General features: G+C 47.7%; 5 protein-coding genes across 6 annotated transcripts; 2 read left to right on the top strand and 3 right to left on the bottom strand.

Annotated features, from left to right (window-relative positions):
* Window positions 1-429: 429 nt before the first annotated feature.
* E1B28_011975 (uncharacterized protein) lies at window positions 430-5324 on the bottom strand. Its single transcript, XM_043157035.1, has 21 exons — window positions 5232-5324; window positions 5061-5175; window positions 4927-4991; window positions 4539-4868; window positions 4123-4467; window positions 3876-4064; window positions 3675-3820; window positions 3325-3608; window positions 3205-3261; window positions 3035-3146; window positions 2934-2975; window positions 2762-2880; window positions 2556-2705; window positions 2392-2488; window positions 2199-2330; window positions 1934-2127; window positions 1511-1874; window positions 1359-1448; window positions 1219-1268; window positions 971-1121; window positions 430-911 (listed from the first exon to the last, which is right to left on the bottom strand). Exons 2-21 carry the CDS (start codon window positions 5148-5150, stop codon window positions 787-789), a joined length of 3132 nt encoding a protein of 1043 aa, XP_043004400.1. The 5' UTR covers window positions 5151-5175; window positions 5232-5324; the 3' UTR covers window positions 430-786.
* A 250-nt stretch (window positions 5325-5574) lies between these two features.
* Window positions 5575-8298, bottom strand: E1B28_011974 (uncharacterized protein). Its single transcript, XM_043157034.1, has 2 exons — window positions 6106-8298; window positions 5575-6047 (listed from the first exon to the last, which is right to left on the bottom strand). Exon 1 carries the CDS (start codon window positions 8007-8009, stop codon window positions 6108-6110), a length of 1902 nt encoding a protein of 633 aa, XP_043004399.1. The 5' UTR covers window positions 8010-8298; the 3' UTR covers window positions 5575-6047; window positions 6106-6107.
* Window positions 8299-9040: 742 nt separating this feature from the next.
* E1B28_011973 (uncharacterized protein) lies at window positions 9041-12339 on the bottom strand. Its single transcript, XM_043157033.1, has 20 exons — window positions 12147-12339; window positions 12068-12084; window positions 11885-11991; window positions 11656-11824; window positions 11545-11590; window positions 11420-11479; window positions 11235-11356; window positions 11035-11161; window positions 10873-10968; window positions 10797-10809; window positions 10717-10734; window positions 10643-10657; window positions 10502-10580; window positions 10384-10441; window positions 10212-10321; window positions 10120-10153; window positions 9893-10055; window positions 9817-9825; window positions 9702-9758; window positions 9041-9637 (listed from the first exon to the last, which is right to left on the bottom strand). Exons 1-20 carry the CDS (start codon window positions 12228-12230, stop codon window positions 9216-9218), a joined length of 1806 nt encoding a protein of 601 aa, XP_043004398.1. The 5' UTR covers window positions 12231-12339; the 3' UTR covers window positions 9041-9215.
* Window positions 12340-16162: 3823 nt separating this feature from the next.
* Window positions 16163-21018, top strand: E1B28_011972 (uncharacterized protein). 2 transcript variants are annotated; one of them, XM_043157032.1, is made up of 7 exons: window positions 16163-16255; window positions 16327-16428; window positions 16625-16651; window positions 16767-18643; window positions 18698-18843; window positions 18911-20467; window positions 20522-21018. In XM_043157032.1, exons 1-6 carry the CDS (start codon window positions 16240-16242, stop codon window positions 20082-20084), a joined length of 3342 nt encoding a protein of 1113 aa, XP_043004397.1. In that variant the 5' UTR covers window positions 16163-16239; the 3' UTR covers window positions 20085-20467; window positions 20522-21018. The 2 variants fall into 2 exon arrangements, with proteins under 2 accessions (XP_043004397.1, XP_043004396.1); XM_043157031.1 differs by lacking the exons at window positions 16163-16255; window positions 16327-16428 and having other exon boundaries at window positions 16497-16651.
* A 1584-nt stretch (window positions 21019-22602) lies between these two features.
* On the top strand, window positions 22603-22984 carry E1B28_011971 (uncharacterized protein; the record flags this gene model as incomplete). Its single annotated transcript, XM_043157030.1, has 4 exons — window positions 22603-22636; window positions 22693-22728; window positions 22791-22856; window positions 22910-22984. Coding segments are annotated over 4 exons (211 nt in total), but the record flags the coding sequence as incomplete, so codon positions are not given.
* Window positions 22985-23544: the final 560 nt, after the last annotated feature.

The following is a 23544-nucleotide window of genomic DNA, read 5'->3' as shown; positions in this document are numbered from 1 at the left end:
CGGACCCATTCTGGGTTATCATAAGTGGCATTTGCATGAAAGGGTACAACTTCTGGATGGGCCTCGTGCGTGGAACCCTCCCTCGGATCTTTTCCTTTTGAAGTTCTCAATACACCGAGTGACCGGTGTTCTAGTACATGCCTACTGACAGACGTCGCGAGGGGGAAGCAATAAATTACTAACTCGTCAAGGTAACGAAAAATGCTGCGGGCGTATGTAAACTGATTACATCCCCAGTTACGATCCTGACCCTGAAGATAGGATTTAATCACGGATCCAGCAGCTTGGCAGGCGTGAGGAAACCAAAACCAACAAAGAAGTCTGCGCCATGAGGCACTTGTGGACAGGACATGAGAAGCCTCAAAATCAAGTACACGGTCCATTAATCACGATCCAAACCTCAAACAGTGTAGTGGGCAAAAGCTGAAACCGGAACGGATGCAAAACCATCATACATTATCACCAGCACGGCGGCCATTCTATTTCTAACGAAGGAGAGCCTTCTTACTCGAAATCATAGAAAGTGCAAACAGAAACCCAAAAGATAGGAACATCAGGTGAGAAACGGGTTGAAAAAAATAGATTGGTTCTTGTCGTGCCCATACCATTTAGGTATGGAAAAAAGGTAACAGTGGTATCCTAACAAACTCTCGAGCCGTAAAAACAAACGGGGATCGTTCTCGAAAGCATAACAGAAAAGAACGTTCGTCACCTCACTATAGATAGATGATAGTTGATCATAAGCTCCCCTCCCCCCTCGGCGCTCTGTCTCGTTCCACCGGCTTCTCAAGAACGAGAGGCCTCCGCCGGAGCATCAGCTAACCTCATGACCTCCATAAGCAATGTTTGCTGTTCCACATCCAAAGATGTCGTAGCAGCCTGATATCCTGCGCCATTGCGGATTTGGAAGCCTTATCCGGGGTACCCGTGAGCATACAACAGAACAGCAGGAAAGGGAAGGAGAACTTACTGGTCAAAGCTTGCTTGAACGAGGAATAGAGGTTGACGTTATCAAGTGGACTGATATACCCCAACTCCTCAGCTACAGCTTCGTCTTCATCGTCACTGTCTACGTCTTCTCCATCCTCGAGTTTCTCCGAACGCTCGCGAAGGCGGGCACCCTGCGAGAAGAAAGAAGAGAAGAAACAATCAGAACCATCCCCCAAACAGCAAGAAGTAAAAAAAAAGCATGTTTGACATGGGCGGACCGTGACCTACCTCCTTCGCGAGCATCTCTAAGTAGGCAGAATCTTCATCCCAAACGTCCTCTACGGGGAAAGGGAAAAAGGGATCAGCATGAAGTTCAACGCAAAAAAAGCGCGATGAAAACCTTAACGGAAGAGAAAACTGTTACTCACCATCATCACCGTGGAGGTTAAGCAGCTTCTCTTCTTCGATATCATCGTCATCAGAATCATCCTGAAGTGACTCTTCAAGCGCCTTTCTCTCTGGAAAAGAAGAGGTTTTTAATATCGGAAGAATCGAAGATCGAAGGAGAGACAACACGTACCCGCAACAGCTTTCGGCAGATCCTTGAACAGTTTGAGAATCCCCCCGACGATTCCAGGCCATCCTTCTCTCAACGATTCGGGTATCGAAGTATGGTCTAGGTCGAGTAAACTTGACAACGCGAGGATGCTCAGCTTTTTATCGTGCACTCTCGGAAGTAAATTATCGTTTTTATTGATGGCAGCGAACCACTTGTCAAAGAAGGCTCGGGCGGATCCCGGCTTGGAGCTTTCCATAATATGAAGTGCTGCGGTTGGGTTGTAGAGGACGCTGTTGACCAAGACGTTGAGGAGTGCCAGCTTGAGGCTTGCGGTCTCTGCAATTTCGAGGTAGTCCAACGCAGTGACGATAAAGGTTTGTAGAGCCTTGAGAGGAGCCGTCAAAACGTGAGGTTATCGGCTGAAGGAGATGTGGAAACTCATACATCATCAATATGGCCACGTAAGTTCAGGAGGACCGATTCGGCCAGCTTGCACCCGTTGACGCCATCGTTTTCACCCAACTGCTTGTTGGAAAGCGAGGTCGAGTAGATATCAACCAACATCTGCTTGTAATCTGCACGGGTTTTGATAACCTCGCTGCCATAAGAAACAAAATTGTCCAACGGGGCGAGCATCTCTGCGGGTTAATATTTTTGACGGGAATCAGAAACAGCCACTCCTCGTGGAAAAGCAGTCGCATCAGCTCACCTTCCAAGAAGTCAACCGCATCCGACTTGAACAATTTATAAGTAACCTCAAAGACAGGCCACATGTTGGGTGAAATCGTGCGGAGCTTGAACGTTAGGCTATCAATGAGATCGTACATATTGTCGAAGAGATCTATGCCATGCGGGAGTTGTGAAACGGCGCAAAAATTTCGTCCTTGACTGAAGATGCTTACCAAGCAGCTTGTTCTCCAGTGTAAAGACGACGATGGGGATGATAATCTCTTGAATCTGTGTCAAGATTTCCGGTGCATTCTCAACGGTAGAGACGATCTAAAAGACAGGCGAATGATGACTCAGTAAACGTTAAAAGGTTACTTCCGACACCACCAAAACTCACCGTCCAGATCGTCTTGGCCACTCCCATCGCGGCATAAGTCTTATCATCGTCACCTTCCGCCATCAACGCTTCGAAATCTCCACCCGAGTTGGCAACCTCAGCTTCCTCTTGAGCCATGCTTTCTTTTGCAAGACGCAAGTACGAATCGCACTACGAACAGAAAAGATCATCATTGAGAGGTCAGACCGCGTAAGAAAGCCACTTACCAAACTTTGAGTAAGCTGAGCTGCTACGGGGAGAAGTTCGGCGGTGAATTGATCAACCATGACTTCCATACTATGATTGAGAATGTCGAGATCGGTCTCATCGGAGAGCTTCAGGAGATCTACAAAGCGAGTTCAAACGAATTCACACCAGAATAAGGTAACACCAAGTCACCTTGCACGACTTTTCCAACTTGAGGGGAAACCTGAGCTTGAACTGAAAGAACTCGTCGTCAGTGACCGGCGAACTTACGTGATACAATAGACAAAGCTTACCAGACTCATTTGCGACAATTAACTCTGTCAAGGCCAAGACCGCTTGAACTCTGACAGGGAGCTCGTGGTCGTCAAGGCATGCAGCAACAGCTCTGAAGTTCTTGTTCAAGCTCTAAAAACGAGAAATAAATTCACCCCGTCACTCTATTATCGCGGGAGGGAAGGATCACCTCTTCATTAGACCATTTAATGCCAGATTTCACTACGGTTCCGAGAACTTCACATGCCTGATCGTAAGGTGGTTTCAGTCATCGTTGGCACTTCGATACGAGAAGCAAAAATAAACGCACGATAGCTCTCAGATACGGTTCGTTGCTAGTGAACTCCGGAGTAACGAACTGCTCAACGAACTGCTCCATGTTATTCTTGACATCGGGGTGCTTCATAATCCAAGGGCCAAGCGCGGCAGTCATATTCAAGGCACCAAACCTCTGTGGCGGAGCAGAGTTGGATCTGAGGATCGTGTTGATTATTGCTAGAATAGGCATGAAGGCGGTCTTTGTCCTGTTACCAGCCAACGCGAATAGGAAGCTTGTCGCGGCCGAAACGGGGGTGGCGTAGCTCTCGTACTCGTCTGTTGTTCGAAGTAAAAAAGGAAGTTTTTAACGTAATAGAATGAGAAAGTGTTAAAATAACTTGCCTACCGCAACGCGCACATAGTCAACAGGGTCGTTCTGCCATAGCGCTTGCTTCGACGGGGTAAAGCACAAGTGCGGGAAAGCGAACGAGGAGACGAGGGTCTCGAAGTGAGGTTTGAGCAGGGTCCAGGTAGATTTAGGCTTCACACTATGACGAATGTGTTAATCTTGAGAAAGAAGCTGACTGGAAGGTAGGTACATACCATTCGGTGAAGAAGGAGAAGATATGATATTGACATTTCTTTGACAGCCACGCTTGACCAGAAACGTACAGTTCGACCTGCCGCAGGTAGATGTTTAGGATCTCTGGGGCGAACATGGTGACAAAATGCTCTGCGAAATGACTATATTCTTTTTGCATGGTGCTAGGTAGCTGGGAGGGGTTGCCGAACCTTCGAATGAGATAACGTCAACGACGACAAATCAATGTGAGGTATAAGTCGAACATACCGATGGAACAGACGACCCAAAGTAGCAAACGCCCATTTCTTAGCTTTCCACCACTCACATCGTTCGCGTTCGTCTTCATCTTCTGGAACGGCTTCCTTGGGGATACCGAGGTTAACGACAGCAAACAAGAGCTGTCCCCAAGGTACCAAGCTCTCAGCACTTTGCTGATGGGTGCTAAGGTTGATGACAATACTGGTTTTATACGTCTTGAGTATTAAGTGAAGCATGGTTGGAATCTCCTGCGCCTGGGATGGTGGGGTTTGAAGCATCTGCTGTGCTATAGACGCAAGGGTCGGGAAAAGTTGTGCCACAATTCTGGTCATCAAATCGCTCTTCTGACGGAATCTGGTTTAATAGAAGTGATAGACGCCAACTTAGAAAACGTATAAAGACTCGTGAATTTGGATGTCTCGCACCTGAATGCTTTCACAGTTTCTAAAGCAGCTACACATCCTGCATGCACTTCTCTTATCTCTGAGCTTCCTAGCAACACCTTGATGTCGTCCAGCAATCCTGGCCACTTATCGGGGAAATCGGTAGAGGCGACGTTTTTCAAAGCGCTGGCGAGCTGTAAACTGATACTGCGAGAGGGCGATGCAGCAATGAGAGATAGGATATTCGATCTGATCGCGTTCTTGTCCGACTGAGCCAGAGGTAAACGGTCGGCACGACCTGTAGGAGCTTCGAGGGAGTAATGCGATCCGACGCGATTTTTCACCCAGACTGAACAGGCTTGGCGAGTGGCGCTAGAAAAAGGAAAAATGGTAACCCAAAACAAATGAACAAAACGCGTAGGACACGTACATATCGATGGAATCTGCGCCGATGATTTGCAGCAAGGCCGCGATCATCCCCTCCTCATTTCCAACCTGCAAGAAATCCGCAATGAGATGAGTCGATGATTCAGTACTGTCGATTGGAAAAACGATGATAATAACCTTGCGAATTTCGAGTTCTGCAGCTCGACGAATGTTTGGATCGGGATTAAAAGTCGTAGAGAAGAGATTCGTTAGAGTTTGTAAGTCCATTCTAGAGATGAAAGAGTCTCCAATTCTGTCAAGATGATAGTCAGTGGCAGGACCTGAAAGAGAGCCTGATAAGTCGCCTACTTTTATAGTTTGTAATCTGTTCAGAGGTGTTACAAAGGAAAGAAAGAAAGAGTTAAGGGGAATGCCCAACGCCCAGGATGTTGGGACAAAAAAAATTTCGGGTAGACCACGTGAATTGCAGGTGTCTGATATTACGCGCACCAGCTACGCGGCCCAAGCGAGCAGTCATTTCCGTTGTTCCCTTTTGGTCGCTCTCTCGGACTCCTCGTTCATAAAAGGACAAGGCAACCATTCACAGGAACAAACGCCACCGTTGTTCGTTGTTCGTTAGACAGTTACGAAAGTTCTCAAGCTACAGAAGTCAGATGGCCCTCAAATCTATTGTTCCTATTAACAACGCCTCTTGCGGTGAAAGATAGTATAGAAGATAACATTATACATATCAGGGATACACGATATTTATGTTAAGTATGCAACAAGTTACTACCACATAGCGAAGGAAACACCACCGAGGATAATAATCCTTGGTGATTTTAGTGGGTTCTGGCTAATAATCTTAGAGGCATCGTAATAACGAGATAAAAGGTGGAATGGAAGATCCATAATGGGCACACGAATGTAAACAAAGAAAGAAAGTCCCGCTCATGGGTAGACATGAACGCAACAAAAAAGTTGAAGATAAAAGTGGACAACCCGAAAGCGATAGTGAGAAGCGAAAGTATATAACGAAAAGAAAAACACGAAACACGCGAGAACAAAAACGTTCAATGAGATAGGTGCATGATCTTTGGAAAATCACGGCTGTAGTCGTTGGATCGCCGTTCATCGGTATTATGGGAACCGCCAGGAAACGAGGGGGGAGGATAATGAATAAATCTGCCCGGGAGGTAAACATCACTTGGAATTCCTCACCAGATGGATAAAGCAGACAGACCTTTAATTTTCACCATACGAACTGACCCTCTTCAATGCCAAAAATTCCGGCAACTCTTGATCTTGTCCACGGAAACAGTCAATAGGAATAAGTCCGGGTCCACCCTCCGCAGCCTTCCCTTTCCCCTTTCCCACATGTGCTCCAGCCTTTCGCACTGCAACCCACCCATCATCAAACACTTGGACGATAGTTACTTTATCGCCTGCAGAAACAGCCAATTCGTCATCTCTAGTAGGTAAAAACGGCCGACGAATCACTTCGGTTTCCGCCAATTCGCTAGGAGACGAAGGTGACGGAGGCAGTGGGTCAGAGAACGGGTTAGACCCAGGGTCGCTCGGGGAGAGGGCTCCGTCCGCAAGAATACTCGTTCCCCTTGTTCGACGACTCGAGTCAGGAGGTTTAGGAAACGAGAACGATTCCGTCGGCGAGAATGGTCGAACGGACATGGGTGTCAGAGGTTCTAATGATAACAACAGATCTGGAGGGAGCTTGATAACTTGACCTTGACTATAGGGATCACTGGATAGAGATTGAGCACTTTGCATTGGCGTATTATGATCCAACCCAAAATCTCCATCTGCATCTGTAGTCTGTACAACGCTAACCAAAATCGGGGGTGGAGGAGGGGAACGAGGGGATATCGGGGTTCCAACCAGTCTCTGGCTGAAAGTCCCTGGTACATGGGCATCTCGAAGTTCGGCCATCTGGGGGACAGGTACAGGAGGTGTGGCAGGTCGTGCGTGCCCAAGTTCGGTGGACATATCGTACGCAGTCGCAAAGCTACTACGCGCAGAAGCGGGACCGGAGCTGTCATGTCCATCGCTGAAATCATAGGCAGAGCTAACGACAGCTGTTCCATTCCAACGATCGCGACGTTGGTTACGGATTGCGATGAGACGACGTCTTCGGAAGAAGACAAGCAGTAGGAGAAGTACGACACCGCAGGCTACCACGATCCCAGCTATTGCACCGGAGGCGAGTTTGTTCGAATTGCCGCTGTGGGCTCCATTGGTACCGTGAGTCTGCGTCGTGTTAGAGCTTCCTCCGTCAGAACTCCCAATACTTCCTCCTCCACCGTTCCCTACACTAGAGCTCCCAATACTTCCACCCGCCTGAGAGGTAGGTCCTGCTACCGCAGCTGTCGGAGTCGGTCTGATAGAAGAAAGGTTCTGACCAGCACCGGAGTCAGGCTGGGAGGAGGAGGTCTGGGACGCTGGGGCGCCAGCAGCAAAAACTGGATTCGAGGCAGGCGACCGATCCGAGCCACTAACACTCTTGCTGGACGAATTGCTTCCTGGAATAGTCGGCGGGCGCTGAGGAGTGTTGTTTTGCCCTTGACTACCTTGACCTCCTTTACTTCCACCTGCATTCGACCCTCCCGTTTGTCCACGGTCGCTCTGACTACTACCTGTGTTCCCAGTATTTCCATTATTTCCGGTATTCGTATTCCCTCCTCCCCCTGAACCACTTCCAGTACCGGTACCGTTTCCAGAGTCGTTTCCAGAACCATTCCCAGTACCCGCTCCTGATCCAGAATCACTGCTATTACCAGAACCGGAACCCTTACCACCATCACCATCACCGTTACCAGTCCCCGAGCCACCTTCTTCGCCGCCCCCTTTTCCATTGCCGTTATCATTGCCGTTACCAGACCCGTTCCCTGGATTACTCGGAGGCGCTGTAGGACTCGTCGGAGGAGGATCCGCCTCTGTCGGCGTAGCCGTCTCGGGACCATCGACAAGCCACGTCACGGCAGGTTTAATGACAGGATCCAATAATGGAATGGAAGGAAGTGCAACAGGTAGTTTGACAGGGAGATTGATAAGTCCAGGCTCCCGTTCTTCAACTGAGCGTCGGTTCACTGTCTTCATAGACATAGCAGCGTGTCCTCGTCTGACGCGCATTAAGGAAATCTTTTCCGGTTGCTCGTGGAGGATTCAGCAGGCGGTTGACGCGAGGATAAACGGGGTATAAGAGATTTTGTGTCGAACACCAAACGTGGTGCTTTAATGTTTAGATTTTTAAGAGAAAGTCAGGGTTTAAAGGAGTGTATGTGGAACACAGTCGAATTACAGACTGGAACCGAGGACTGGGTGAAAAAGCCTTTGTGGGAGAGGGATGGATGATGAAGGTCGTGAGGAGGAAAGGGGGGAAAAAGATCCACGAAATGTGGGGGTTAAAGGGAAACTCGGCAATCATTGTGTATTGATTCTGATAAGATTCGGACTTGCTTCGGGCTGTTCCCTTGTGGCAGCACGTGGGAGCTCCTTGACGACGGTCGAGAGCGCGCTGATGAACGAGTGAAGAGATCTGATGAACAAACGCTCCACCTATAAGTTACCAGCTTATACCTCACCATCCCGCTCCGTACTCCCCAAATTTCTCCAATTTTCCTGTGTTGGTAAGTTGAGATTTGGTTGAAAAACTCCCGCATGGAACCCCACTCACATTCTTCGACAATTTCAAAAAAAAACAAGACTGCTTCCGTTCACCCACAACAATTCGCATATGGCGATTGGCAGCTGGTGTCAGTTAACCCGAGTGGTGCGAAAAAAAGCCATTACTCCGCCAGGTACGCCATCAGCCGCTGCCTTGTCATAGGGACCATACAGAGGGAAATTTCTTGGAAGACGCCTGCTTGGACAACTTAAAACCAAGTACTCTGTTACCTGTACTTCAGATTCTTCATGCAATTTAACGACCCTTGCCACTTGACACGCCGTCTCTCGATCACCCTGAGGATCAGGTATCTACTAGATCCATTCCAGGTCAGCGAAACGCGGTTGATGTAACAATCTTGAAACAACGTACGGCCCCAACCAGCCTCCAGGCTTCGAGCTGTGGCTTTTCAAAAAAAAGAACACCTTCTCCCACCGACCAAGCATCGCCCATATGATGCAAAACACAAAAGACTGACAGCGTGACAGCGAAACCACGGGGCTTCCGAATAAAAATATCATAGAATTGAGAAAATAAATTAGTTTTTTCCCTCGAAAAACACAGAGGAAGAAAGGGTACGTTATCAATAGAATAGAATCTTACACTACCTGGAAAAACAAGGTTCCTTCCTGCTTTTGTTTTGTTTTCGGGAACTTCTTTGTTTCTCCACGCTACCGTAGTATACCACTCGCTCCCACCGCCAGAGACTCCCTCGGAACTACCTCATACTCTCCCACGTCGTCTTCTGGATCCTCGTCTTCTAAAAAGTCAGAGGCAGACTTCCTCCGATGAGAATGATCCATATCCATTGTCCGGGTACCCATTTCTGTCTCGTCCTCATCGTCCGTTACCACATGTAGAGGCTGGTACTCGACGTCCTTCCCACCCCCACCCTCACGACGACTACTTCCGCCATTCCTACGTAAAAACCGCGGAAGCCAACCGTTGGGAGGGTAGTTTTGGAAGTTCCGTGATCTTGGTTTGGGTGTGGGTGTGGGGGGATACTCTGAATTCCCTCCTGATGGTAAGAAGGTCGTTCTTTCGGAGGAAGAATCAGGTCCGAGGGCGGAAAAATGGGATTTGGTGTTGTCTTCTGTAAACAGTTAAAAGAAAACGAGATTCAGTGACGGGAGTAGGAAAACCCTTCCAAAACGTACCTTCTCCAAACACCGCGTCCATTTCTTCGAGAGGCACTCCTTTGGTTTCAGGATACACTGAACCGGCAAATCCGTTAGCACTAGCACTTCAACACACTCGGACGGATGAACTCACGAAAGTAAACTGAAAACGGTGCAAAGTCATGGCTGATTCAGAAAACGAAAGCAACAGCGAAATATCGGTAGCTTACCCAACACAAAACTACACATGCAAAAGAATCCATGCATAAAATACAATCGCCACGTAATGACCTCTTGCAGATACGGCGTAACTTCTCCAACCAAAGTGTTGAATGCCCAGTTCGTCGCCGTAGACAGCGATACACCCTTTGCGCGGACGGTCAGAGGCATGATCTACGAGGGGGAGCGGGGCGTGTCATTGAATCGCAAAACACTCGATGCATGAAATATTGTTCACCTCTGGAGGGTATAACCACGGAATAGGACCCCAACTGAAAAAATAGAAAATTTTCATAAGTAGATAGGAAGAAGCGGAGATGAGAAACAGACCTGTATCCAAAAGCGGCATTAAACACAATCACGCACACCACGACAGCATTCGGAGTGGAGGGTGTATCGAGGTACATCCAGTACCCAGTAGCGCATAGCGAAAGGCACATCTACATCGTATCCAGGTTATCAGTTTCCGGTAGATTTCGAAGGTGTGCGGGTTACGACTTACCACTGCTGCACCAGATAGCAGAATGGGCCTTCGACCCCATCGATCAACTAGATACCACCTGGTATACGAGGTCCCAATCAGTGATGTAAAGTTTCAGCCGTAGAGAAAAGGAACGTACGGTGGAACCGTGCTTAGAACGTATATGATAGCATTAACGCCCGTCATTAATATAGCTTGGCGACCCTTCCAGCCAGCAGCTAAACCGTTGTAAGATAAGTGAGCGGAGCGTGCTGCATGGATAAATGCACCTTTGGCGTACCTTCGAAAACCTTGGCTGTGAAAAGGATGAACATAATTGAATATCACAACAACGGAAGGCGGCAAGGGACTTACGTGCGTAGTAGGAAATGACTGATTCAGGAGTGACTGTTAACGAGGTCTCCGGATTACAAAAAACGACGGCGTTTGCCTACCATTGATCCCGTTCTGTATGACATACGCAGCGGTTGTGAGCGATCTTGACTGTCCCAAAGGAAACGTGAAACAGACCAGTTGTGCAAAAGCTTGCGACGACATAGCTAACAACACTCTCTGCTTATATTTCCTCCACATCATTCCGTACGATCTTCCTTCTCCAGATTCTCGCTACAGAGGGCCACGAAAAGGGATCCGTTAGAGATGGTGGAAAATGTTGGAGGAACGCAGACATACCTCTGACACAACTTTGTCCTTGATCTCTCTAAACTCCGCTCTCGCTGTCGGATCATCCAAATCACCACCACGCAAGTCAGCAATAATTCGCATTCCTTCTTCATCCTTATCCGTGTCTATCAGCCACCTAGGTTTCAGTTCAAAACGCACGTCAACGCCAGTCCAACTTTTAGCGAGTAAAGTGTACCATGACGACGAACCTCGGGCTTTCAGGCAGAACTAACGAACCGAGAGCAAGGATTCCTCCAATGATACATTGTAATAGGAGGGGTATCCGCCATGCTAGATCCGAGTCTATAAACGAACAGAAGTAATCTGTCCACTGTCAATCCGACGGCAAACCGACATGAGCAATCAAATTCTTGAAAGGAAGACCCGAGCGCACCACTGAGAATGCATATCCAAATACATTTCCCGTAAATTCTACGCAAGCCAATGCGCCTCTCTGAGAAGAGGTGGAAAATGAAAATTTCAAATCTTCGTCGACGGAGGAAAGGTTCGAGCACGCACATGATTAGGAGGAGATATTTCACTTTGATATATAGGAACTATTGTTCTAATGAACCACAATCCGCAATGTTAGTACGTGTTTCACTGTCCAGGGAAAAAGAACAACGCAACGATAACAACCCCACTCCACATCCACTAACAATCCTTCCAAGCACTATAACCGCAAATCCAGGAGTGAACGTTTGAATGGCACCTCCAATCGTAAAAACCAACGCGCCGATGAACAGCGTGCCTTTCCTCCCGATAATGTCACCTATTTGACCTGCAGCAATCGACGTGGCTTGTAAAACCAATTTAGATGAGGGACATGCGGATATGCTGTGAGGAACCAAGGGCTTACCAAAAGCTCCTACTTCCAACACCGCAACCATACTTCCAATTTCTATCGGTCCAAGCGCATGAAAGTACTTGTTGAAATGCGGTCCTGTTATTATTCCAGACATCACGCTGCGAGAAGAGAAAAACAGCCGTTTTTCAGTACAACGTCTGGCTCCATTTGATAACTTGAGATTGAAAGAATCACCCTTGGTCATATCCGAACTAAAAAAAAACAAAATAAAGAAGTCAAGACCCTCGTCTGGAAAGAACAAAAAAAGGCTCACAAGAAATACGCCTAAACTAGCGAACAGCGAGACCGCGAACAACAAGGGCTGACCAACGAGTCTCCTTCGGGTTGCAGACACCATTGTTGTAAGACCTAATGCAAATTCGAGTCCAGGTCTACTGCTATATTATTCTGGACTTTGCTTTGACGGGGCGTTGAATCATGGATTGGGGAGGAAGGGGGTGATCACGTGGAAAGGCGGTTCCCGAACATAACGGCGACGCCGTCAGCTACTGACGTCCACAAACTCCCACAACGCACTCAGTCTCGATATTCCCAATTAAGCAAGCTATCTAGCTCAGCGCTTCAGCGCGCGTTGGAATCTGCCTAGGGATCTTATTCTACCTGACTGCATCCGTAGTCCGGACAAGGCGGTAGAAATGGAAGTTCGAAAAAGTCGACAGGAACTTGGAGTTCAGCTCGGTGATTGAATTTCGCGGGCGGATATCAGCTGTTAGCGAATCGGATAGAGTGGAAGGGTACGAAGCCCGGCGGTTAGCTCTAAGCATAATGTATTCATTATACAGTCATAAACTCTCAGCGCTTTGACCTTTATCGACATCTGACAACCGTTCCTGGTTCGAAATGCCTGGCCTTCAAGACAAAGTGCTGAAAAACGGTTCATTTGTCCTTGGATTCAGACTCGTGTCCTGCAGGACTTGAAGCTTGAAAGCTTGAAGGTCAACGTTTCAACCACGGAATAATCTAGTAGGACCAGCACTCGTACTCAGTTGTGGCCATTATCGAAAATTCTAGCCGCCATATCACGTCAACCTCACGAAGTCAAGTGCGGACACCATGCACCTGTCCCCCTCTTGCGCACTGGTTAAAGAGGCGCTCTTGACCTTCGAAAGAGCGAAGGAAAAGCGTCAACATTCTCCCCAAATCTACCAATGCGCCTCATCGCAACCTCAACGTTCAACGTTCAACATTCATCCTCACTTTCCTCTCTCCCCTCAGACTCGTATCAAGAACAGCCGATTTCGTGCGTCTTCCCTTTTCCTATTTTTTCCCTTTCATCTAACGCTCAAAACCATCCCACCCAGCCTATCTCTCGAAATCAGCCTGATCAACAACACCCCCCCCCCCAATCTCCGTCAGGTTCCTCCAAGGCTACGTGTACCCAGGCCACGAAACCGAGCCTGTCGTAGACTACAACTGGCGAAGGATCGTGTCTTTGGATGGTTGGGAGAGTCAGATCGGTTTACCTCTTTATGCTGATGGAGATTTGGTGGGGTTTTTCAAGGTTGACTTTCCTCGTTCCTTCACTCTCATGTTTGAACATTTACGGTTTCCACTTTTTCAGTACAGGTTTGCGGTCTACGGTCAGATTCCTTCAGGTCCATGTAGGTGTTCCTTTCCTTATCGACGTCTCGATGACGGAGTTGTCATTATGGTTTCCAGCCCCCAAGTTTCGAGCATGTCGAGTTGTTACGCCAACTTTACGACGTAAGTAAAAATTCTGTTCCTTCCTTCCCAAGTTTTTGTTCCCGCATTCCACCGCTGATTTTTGTATGACACAGAACCTCACCTCATTTCTCTGTGAAGTGTTAAAACAAATCCCTTTTTTTTCGAAGGGTCCACGCCGGCGCGGCGAGAACATAACGTACTCAGCTATGTATTTTGTAAGTGGGGAAATGACTCATAATCTATATTACGGTTATAGAATGAGAACTCGACAGTGTCAGGAAGGCACAAAAGTTGCGCCCAGAATCGAACATCAGCTTCTGGGTTGTTCAGGACTGTGACAGCGTCCCAGCGCCATGTCGCAGTCGGATATATATTCACACAATCGGACAGTCGGAATGGAAGGTAGGAAGATTTGTTGTGAGTTTCGACCCACCTTCTACGCGAAGTTCATCTGTCATCGTAATGCAATGTGCCTATTTCGGCAACCGGGCTTTCAACACAGAGTAAGTAATGGATCGTGGTACCGATGGGGTGTCCTGTAGATGCGACTAACCCTGTTAAAGATCACACACACACTAGGCGATTGGAGACGCACTGGACTCTGCGGAGTCGGTCAAAGCAACAACAACTCATTTTGGCGTTCGGATCGACGTTTTTTTCCCCCAGCCAGCGTCTCTGATGAGTACAACTTTCGACGACTTCTTGCAAGTCTTCTCCCTTCAAACAGTCATCATTTCAGAAGACCCGACGTCTTCGAGCCGCTGTATCACGTCAACTTTTCCTCTTGATCAAGGCAAAGTCAAGACCGATGGATGGGTACCTTTTTTCACTTCCCGATCAGTTATAACCCCCCCCCCCCCCCTCCAACTTGTGGAAGATAGAGGAAATCACTTCTTCCCTGAACCTCATCATCATCATCACCATCGCCAAAATGCGTCTCATCGGAACCTCGACGTTCATCCTCGCTCTTCTCTCCCCTCTGGGGCTGGTATCAGGAACAGCCGATTTCGTTCGTCTTCCCTCTTCAAGTTTCTCTTTTTTCTTCACCGACGCTTACGCCTGTAAAACCGTTACACACAGACCATCTCTCGAATGACCTTCATCAACAACTCCCCGACCAACACCGTTAGGTTCCTTGAAGGCCCTGTGAACCCAGCCCACGAAACGGACCCTGTTGGAGTGAGCGATTGGAGAGAACTTGTGACGTTGGATGCTTGGGAAAGTCAGAGTTTGACTCTTCATAGTGATGGAGATTTGGTGGGTTTTTCCCTCCACTTGAGCTTGTACATCTATAACTCGAACCTTGTTCAGTACCGATTTGCAATCTTCAATCAGATTCCTTCGGGTCCATGTGAGTGTTCCCCCCCCCAGTATTTTAACTTGATGCCATGGTGATTCTAGCACCCTTGAACTTCCCTCTTTTCCAAATTTCGAGTTCGTCGAGCTGTGTAGCGAACTTTACGGCGTAAGTTCCATTTTAGCTCCTCCATAATTCGTCAATCGGGTGTTCATATTCTCGGACCCGATTTCAGGACAACGCCCCATTTCGCTGTGGTGTGCTGAATAAATTCAAATTGTATATTTGTTATTCTTTTCACGGCCTTTCGGAACGGATTGGGAGGAAATATTGATACTGTGGTACTTGCGAAGTATGTAAGTACGTAAGTAGTGCCCTTCAGTACCAGCGAAAGAAAGGGTCCAAAGGGTGGCAATGACAATCTAAATGGCTCGAATGCGAGTGCGGGGGAACCGCCGACGTCATTGACCTTGGTAACCGATCAATTTCAATTTTCACGGGACCGTGTTTCTATGACATCATTTTAAACTTCCGCCCCTGGCCTATTACTATGGGCGCTTATCTTGAACATCGATGGTCTGGGGTATTGTGGTATGTTTTTTAAAAAGTAAAGTTTCTGCAGTTATAGTCTTGTACTTATTATTGAAGGTGAAGCAAATGGACGCGAACGAGCGACTTACCCATCTCAGGCGTGTCCGTGTCCACCACCGTCATATTCGCCTTTGGAGCTCAGAACGGGGGTGGCATTGAGGTGATGACGGAGGAGCAAGGAATTGTGAAAGCTAAATGTATTGTTTCCGGTCAAAGGGGTGCGTTTCATCATGGAAATATAAGCGACAGTTTAAAACTTGCTTGAACCCTCTTTTTTTCTGTGTGGTGACCATGACACGCTTTGGCATTTCATTTTTCCTTTCATTCAGGTTTTTGTGGCGTCAGTGTACAGTACGTACAAACCTAATGTCTACATACATGGGTCCTTCCTTTCTCATTCCGAGGATATTCAGGGGAATGGAGTTACCTGAAAGACTTTCAGACACAGGTCGTGTGGGAACATAATGCCTGAGGTGAGCAGATACATGAATGCAGAGCTCGGAGTGTATGTTCATGAGCTGACCCCGAAGATCCCAGACCACCCCGCACTCAACAAATTTAGAGGCCGGCAGAATGACCCATTACGTCGCCTCGCTAGTTACTCACTCCGAGGAAGATATAAGCGAGCTACGATTGTCATGATATCATCATTCCCACGGTGGGCATCGTAGTACATATACTACCCCTACTTTTCGTCGAAACTTATCTTCTTTGCCCACAGGTTCTAACAAGCCAACAAACACACATATTTCAGTGAGTTTTCTCTCCAAGGCCCCGGTCGTTGAATGCAAGGATGGATAACGAAACACGTTTGAGTCCTTTCAAACCTTTTCAATTGCACGCATTCTGACTGCGATAGGTTTCGCTGTTCTTCCCGCAGAGTTCACCAGACAAGACGAAGCAGATAGCGATAGCTACGAAGATAGTATAAGAAGTACTACACCAAAGCAAGGAGTCCGTCTACGCGTCGCGAAAGGAGAAGGTGAGCCCAGCCAGTCATGTGATTCTGAACAAATAAACCATAATGTCGGCCGATGCGATGTTCTTTCGCTTTCGGTTAGGTTGGACAACGGTTTTCTCCCTTTCCCCTTCCTTTCCTTTTTCTTTTATTCCTTCTTTATTCTTAGTTTGTTCACGGATCCTGAACGATGTCCTTCTCTTATCCTTTCTTGCTCTAGAACTGCTATCAGGAGGGTTGACTGGAGGTATTCTTCTGGTGCGTTCTCGATTCTTCCATTGCTTTCGACAAAGATCTTACACTCTTGTTTTCAGGTTCATGTTCTAGCCTTGACACTCCCATTCAATACTTATTATTTTAAGGCCAAGAAGAAAAAATTGCTGAAAATTGGTTAATGCCTGGGGATGTCGAGAGCCATATGCCGCCTGGGTCTTCCTCTTCCATGTCCGCTGGTGGTTCAGCAGGAAATAATCGACGAAATCAGCCAAAAAGACCTGCCCAGGTTATAGATCACGTTCCCCCTCTTCCTCCTGCCCCGACCCCCACATACCATTATCCGTCTTCCTATGGTCAGCGTCCTGCTTTCTACGGCAGTGGTCAATACACGATGCCCGCCATAGCTCCAGCTCACGTTCACCACTACCCATACCCACCCGGACAAGGATTTCGGGTTCCCGCCGATCCTGGTATGTTGTCTCCCAATGTACACGCGAATTACCCGTCCATGATGACGGCTCCCTATCCTTACCAACACCAAAGGCATTCTCCAGAATGTAACTCTCCTTCCCAGGCCGGTTTCTCAAATCCGAACATCTATGGCCCTCCTCAGCACCAACACGCCAACCCTTCGCCACCGCCACCCTTTACCAATCATGGGCAGTTCCACTCTTTACGGTATCCCTCACCGATCCCTCATTCTCCTCCTTACACTGGTTATCAGACACCCGCCCCGTATTCTTACCAATCCCAATCCCAATACAGCTACCCCAGGCCTGACTCTGACGGTCAAGGAACATGGTGGTATTTACCTGTTGCCCATCTACCTCATTACGAGTCTACTCCTCCTCCATCGGCATCGTATCAAGCACCACCGTTTACGATGGGATATTCACCCGTCAACCATCCACCTCAGCATCATGAGACGGAACCGTCGCCTCCGCATAGGTACCCCAGCTCAGTCACAGTTTCATCGCCTCCTTCTCTTCCCCAGAATCACATCCTTCGCCCCCCCATACCATCTGGGTCTTTTCACCCTCCACAGCCGCAGCCTCAGCCTCAGCCACAGCCTCCGCCTCCCGTTTCCCTATCACCAGCTCCACCACCTCCTGACCCCCCGTCACCACCCAAAGTGGTCGTTCCACCTGAGAGCCGTAAATCATACCACCCAAGCCCACCTGCCCACCGTTCTGAATGGGTGATGTGGACAGGAAACGTTCCACCTGACGCCACGCATGACGAGCTTTGGAGGTTTTTCACACAGAAACCGCAGAGCCCACCCGTACAACCGCAATCACCATCACCGTTATCTTTATCTCCCCATTCCCATCCCCATCCGGTTTCGGGTTCTTCATCCTCTTCGTCGTCGTATCAGCACCCGAACCCGAACCCGAAGCCGGGCTCAAAACTAAACTTGATCCCGAACCCGATTCCGAACTCGCACCTGAATTTGAATTTGAGTCCAGTACGGAACTCGAATAACGGTGTCGTGTCTATATTCCTCATATCGCGTTCTTCCTGTGCGTTCGTGAATTATGAGAGTTTATCTACTCTTGAGATTGCGATACAAAGGTTTAATGGATTACCTCTGCGTTCACATGATCCTCGGTGTCCGAGGTTGGTGTGTAGAGTTCGGAAGAAGGATGATGATTTGCGTGCTGGGGTTGGTGGGCAGAGGGGGGTTGGGATGCATATTAGGTATATTAGGGCGAAGGAAGCGCGTGAGAGACAACAAAAGAGGGAGGAAGGTTTGGTTGCTAATTCGACTTCGACTTCGACTTTGACTACTTCGACTAACGCTGTTTCTTCGGCTTCCATGAGCGAAGAGGACAGTGAAAGTGTTGTTGCTCGTGCGGGGTCTGTGGATGGTGCTGGTGGTGTAGGACGTGGTATAGGCAAACGGTTCATATCAAGTGGAGGAGGACAGTCGAATAATAGTTCGGGAAGTTATGCGTCTACGACTTCGAGTTTGTTTACGAGGTATTTTCCGAAGAGGTTTTTTATTCTCAAGTCGTTGTCTCAGGTGTGTCCCTTTTCGTTTCCTTGCTTCGCAGGATTGCTGACTTTTAACTCCTAGTACGACTTGGACCTCTCCGTTGAAAAGGGCTTGTGGGCAACTCAGAAGCATAACGAAGGAATTCTAGACCAGGCATACCGGACTTCGTCGGAGGTGTATCTCATATTCGGTGTCAATAGGAGTGGAGAGTTTTATGGGTATGCTAGGTTCGTTTCATTTCATTTGTTCTCTTTGTTGCTCTTATACTCAATTTACACACCTACGCTCAAACAGAATGACAGGCCCGGTGAAAGGCGAACATGCAGTGTCTTGGGGTCCTCGTACGGACTCTGCATCTTCCGTTGCCTCAACCCGATCATCTCTTTCACCCGTTACCGGACGAGCGTCCGTTCAGGCTGATACGATATTCGAGGAAGGACCATCTGGTAGTCCCAGAGCCGTCTTTGAACGATCCTTTGGGGATATTCATACCGGAGCGGGTTCTAGTTCCGCATCCGCCAAACAGTTCTTCACTGACCATCTGGTGGATGAGAGTCCTGCACCTTTGACTGGTAGTTCATATTCTGCTGCTGCTGCTGTTACGCCACCTGTGTCTTCTTACGCCGAACGAAGATCTGCACCGGCGGAGCTTAAGGATCATCATAAGAAGATCACGTTGCAGACGCCTGTTATGAAGTTTAGTTTGGATTATCCGAAGATGAAGGGGATGGGAACCAGTAGGTCGATGGGGGAGGGGATGGGGAAGGCTATTACGACGATCCCACCGGTTTTGCAGAGAGATTTTCAGTTGGATGAGGAGGCGCCTGTTAGGGCTATGAAGCGTCCGAGTGGTAGTGGGAGTGGGAGTGGGAGTGGGAGTAGTAGGAGCTCGAGTGAGGGGAGGGAACCTTCTGGTCAAGTGGACGGTGTTGTGGGGAAGGGGGGACAGATGCATTCGCCGGGTGAACTAGGCCCTTCGGGTCAAGTGGACGGTGTTGTAGGGAAAGGGAAACAGTTGTCGCCCTCGCTCTCGCCATCGTCATTTCCACCAGGTGTTTCACCACCCCCTTCTGGTTCTTCGCCGCCTGCGCCTGTACCTCCACCTGCAGCATCGCCTCGGGCTGGTAAAGAAAAGGATCGAGAAGAATCGTGGGGAGATTCTTTTAAAGTCGAATGGATCCAAACAGAGAGGTTACCGTTCTATCGAACGAGGCATATTAGGAATCCTTGGAATCATGATAGGGAGATCAAGGTTTCTAGAGATGGAACGGAGCTTGAGCCTGGTGTGGGGCAGCAGTTACTTGATGAGTGGGAGAGGTATGTTAAGGAGAAGGAGGAGAAGGAGAAAGGGGTAGATGGTGTGGTTGGTGGGGAAGAGGATGTTGAAGGAAAACCAAAGTATACTCCTTCTGTGGTTGGGGTTTCTTCTTCGACGAGGAAGTCTGCTGTTGGGAAGAGGAATGGATAAAGGGCGGGGAGGGCCGAGCGGTCATCTTCAAGCGGCGCTGATATCTATTCTCTCTCTTTTTTTGATTGACGAAGTCCATGACGTGCGACTAAAACCCGACCTGAACAAACATACACGATAAACTCCCCAACACGGAACCGCTTTCAGTTCATCGTCTAAATGGCGCGAGGGGAATACTTCCAAGAACGTCTTGTTTGGCCATCCTCGGGCTCGTCCGCACTTGGAATGTCAGCAGCAGGTAGAAGAGAGAGAGGAAGAAAGAAGAAGGGTGAGGGAGGGGAAGGGAGCAGAGCGAAGAGAAAGAGGATCGAGGCAGGAAAAAAAAACATTTGTCGGAAAAAACACGCAGCTCAACCGTCCACCAAATAAAATCCATCATTCATGTAAGCCTCTTCCCGCTTAATCTTGTTCTTTAAACTGACTCTCCTACGCTACAGTCACTCTTTTTGAATTCATTTTTTCTTCTTGGTTAACGCAAGACAACGGATCCTGCTTGTCATTCACGATACAAGTCACTCGTTTAAAATTCAAACTTCCTTTTTACTCCAATATCGTTCCTCGCGACTTTTTCCGTGGAGGTTTATTACTTTGCTTTTTTTGTTCTCTGTGGGTTGGGGTTCCGTTGGTTGTGCTATCCCGCATTCCATTTTCTACCCCGTCACAAATATTTACCGACCCAAACCAAGTCTTTCCCCCCCCGTCCCCTACCACCACACGCTGTCTTACCTCTCTTGTTTTTTGGGTTTTCCTTTTGGGTTTTCGGTTTTAGGCTTTTTTCTGCGTAACACCAGCATCGATTTGTAGCTATAGACATCATCTCTTTCCTTTTTTTTGTGCTTTTTCATATCTCACATCCACGACAATTACTGTACTGCTTGGGTACGACTGGCATGCAATATACACGGAGCGCCACGATGAAAATTTCTTTCTGAACAGCAAATCAAGTCGCAAAAGTTGCTTTGAAAGTTGCCGGAAGGTTAATGTAAGGGAATATAAGGTAAAATCAGGTGATTGAGGACAACAGATGATGTACATAGTCTGGAAGTAAGGGCCCGGGCTCAACAAACTGCAGCAAATCAGACTTATGACAAAGTCCACATTAGCAAAAAAATTTGAGAACAAAGTGTTCAAGGACCAGCAAGTAGAAGCTTATATGGTTCATGATGGTAGAGAAAGGAAAGCAATGCTGATGTGGTACAACAAGGGGCGTTTAATCCCTCATTCTGCCCAAATCCAGCCTATTCGCCCTCAGGTTACCAGTGCTGGCCCCGTCTTCATTCTGAATGGCCCTCATGCAAACAAGGTTGTTATCCGGGGTACCAATTTCAAAGCACCTGATGGAACTATTCGTTTGTGTGGTTTTGAAGTACTCATAGATCAGACCGTGGGCATTCATGTGCTGTTTGACCAGGAGGTCGTGTTTTCTCCCGAAGATGTTTGTGTTCTGTCAGTGGATCACAGCAAGGTAACTATGGTTCTTGTAGAACAAATAAAAAATTGGAGGAAATCTCAAGCAAAGATTGTGCAGGGCTATGGCAAACATGGTTAAACTGTATTTCTAGTCTTTAGATACCCTTTGTACTGTATGATACCCGCCATTAGATGTAGTACTTTTGTAATGATCCTATCATACACGTTAATCTAGCTGGAAGACTCAGAACTCCCCTTGAACGTGTCTGGCCTCTTTGTGGCTCAAGGGACTAGTAACTGCTTTGGTGGTGAAGCCAACAGACACCGAGTTCGAGACATAGAGGCAGTTCATCCTATCCAAAGACAACGGCATGCCTTATTTCGGTGAAGCAGGAATACTGTTGCATATCAATGTGTGGTAAGGCATGTGTTGATATTGAAGCTATATCACTCAAGCACATGCCACTTCTAGGACGTCAATATTGCATATTTGTGCAATGTATTTGCCTCCAGCCGACCACAAAGTTTTTATCGTGTCTATCTTTGGTCTCCCATACATACAGTCTCGGTTGGTAGTTATTGAAATGTGCTAATGATTTTGCTTATTCAGGGGGAATTAACTGTGTATATGGAGATAGAAAACCGCTGAAACACTATTTGCATTCTGTTCATCTCCCATACATACAGTCTCGGTTGGTAGTTATTGAAATGTGCTAATGATTTTGCTTATTCAGGGGGAATTAACTGTGTATATGGAGATAGAAAACCGCTGAAACACTATTTGCATTCTGTTCATCGCCTATACGCTTCATGACTAGGGTCCTAGAAGCATTTGCCGCCTCCCAAACCCTGGCTCCTAGAGTTTATGTCAACCACATGTGAATTATTCAATACCTAACTGCGGCCATTAACTGTTGAAGAGCCGCATGTTGGGATTAAAATATTCAAAATCAAACAGTAGGTTCAAACTCGCCTCATCCTGTAGTCATCACCTCAAGGTGCTACACATGAAGGTTCTATGATAGATGAAATACAAGAAAAACCCACTGGCTACGACTCGAAATATTTAAGGGTCTTCATCAATCACCATTTCCCCTAACCAATCGACATGGCCCCCAGGAAAAAAGGCAAACAGCCCAGTGGTCTGTCATTCCTTCGTTTCTTCGTCGCCACCGTGTTCTTACCACTTCACTCACAGATATTCTCAATGCGCCCACTTCTGCACCCGCTCAAGGTACCTTTACAGCCCAAGGAATTGTTCATATTTGTTCCCTCATCGCTGACCTCATATATCAGCTGCTCAGCAGCAACTTCTTAGACGAGGGCATAGCGCTGCTGCTTCCACCCCTGATCCTTCTGAAGGTTTGTCTGCTATGGTACATTCTCTGGCCTTCCTCCTACTCATGTAGTCATAGAGCCTGCTGGACCTTTAATCAATCCTCTGTCCCAGACTCAGGATATACAGTGTGATGGTTCTGAATCCACCCCTTGTACATCCACTCGTTTGTGCCTAACCTCACAGTAGTTAATTTGATTTTTGCCACCGTAGTCCAAGTTCAAGCGCCAACAGTCATCCTTCTTGCACAGAGGGTATCACCTTCTGTTATATCCTTAGGTAACGTACCTCATTCTTTCAGGTTTTCTTCTGACTAAGCTTGATCTAGACACAACTGGTGAATCGCACAATTACTGACACACAAATATTGCCATTCTTGATAATTCTACCCGTGAAGGTACAGATAAATTTCCATCCGCATGTACAACAATTCTCAATTCTCAATATCTTCCTTCAGACAAGGGCTTGCCTCCTTCCTGGGAACCCAATACCTGTATCCTCTCCCTTTATTTCTCTTAATTGGCAGCTTAATATTGTTCCAGCTTGGCGCTCCATGAGACTGCACACTCCAAATCGGAATTGTCTCCCAGTGACTGTGATGGGGGTAGATGCCCCACCAGGATGCAGAAAGAAGTAGGCCCAACCTTCAGATGGTGATGTCATGAACCAAAACACTTATGCCAGCTGAACCCTGCCAATCAACATAGTACTGGC

This window comes from Marasmius oreades, chromosome 8, assembly GCF_018924745.1.
Source record: "Marasmius oreades isolate 03SP1 chromosome 8, whole genome shotgun sequence".
Taxonomy (NCBI): Eukaryota; Fungi; Basidiomycota; class Agaricomycetes; order Agaricales; family Marasmiaceae; genus Marasmius; species Marasmius oreades.
Note: the sequence above shows the minus strand (reverse complement) of the source record. Positions and strands in the feature narration are given on the sequence as shown.

Bases quoted from the DNA above. Each gene is read 5' to 3' on its own strand.
- E1B28_011975 (XM_043157035.1), bottom strand. From the start codon at position 5,150: ATGGACTTACAAACTCTAACGAATCTCTTCTCTACGACTTTTAATCCC. The intron at 4,065-4,122 runs GTATGTTCGACT...TCTCATTCGAAG, and splicing joins TTGGGTCGTCTGTTCCATCG to GTTCGGCAACCCCTCCCAGC. The intron at 2,881-2,933 runs GTGACTTGGTGT...CTCGCTTTGTAG, and splicing joins AGTTGGAAAAGTCGTGCAAG to ATCTCCTGAAGCTCTCCGAT.
- E1B28_011974 (XM_043157034.1), bottom strand. From the start codon at position 8,009: ATGCGCGTCAGACGAGGACACGCTGCTATGTCTATGAAGACAGTGAAC.
- E1B28_011973 (XM_043157033.1), bottom strand. From the start codon at position 12,230: ATGGTGTCTGCAACCCGAAGGAGACTCGTTGGTCAGCCCTTGTTGTTC. The intron at 10,322-10,383 runs GTAAGTCGTAAC...GATACGATGTAG, and splicing joins TGCTATCTGGTGCAGCAGTG to ATGTGCCTTTCGCTATGCGC. The intron at 10,056-10,119 runs GTGAACAATATT...TCCCCCTCGTAG, and splicing joins CGTGGTTATACCCTCCAGAG to ATCATGCCTCTGACCGTCCG.
- E1B28_011972 (XM_043157032.1), top strand. The intron at 16,429-16,624 runs GTGAGCCCAGCC...TTCTTGCTCTAG, and splicing joins ACGCGTCGCGAAAGGAGAAG to AACTGCTATCAGGAGGGTTG. The intron at 18,844-18,910 runs GTTCGTTTCATT...ACGCTCAAACAG, and splicing joins GAGTTTTATGGGTATGCTAG to AATGACAGGCCCGGTGAAAG.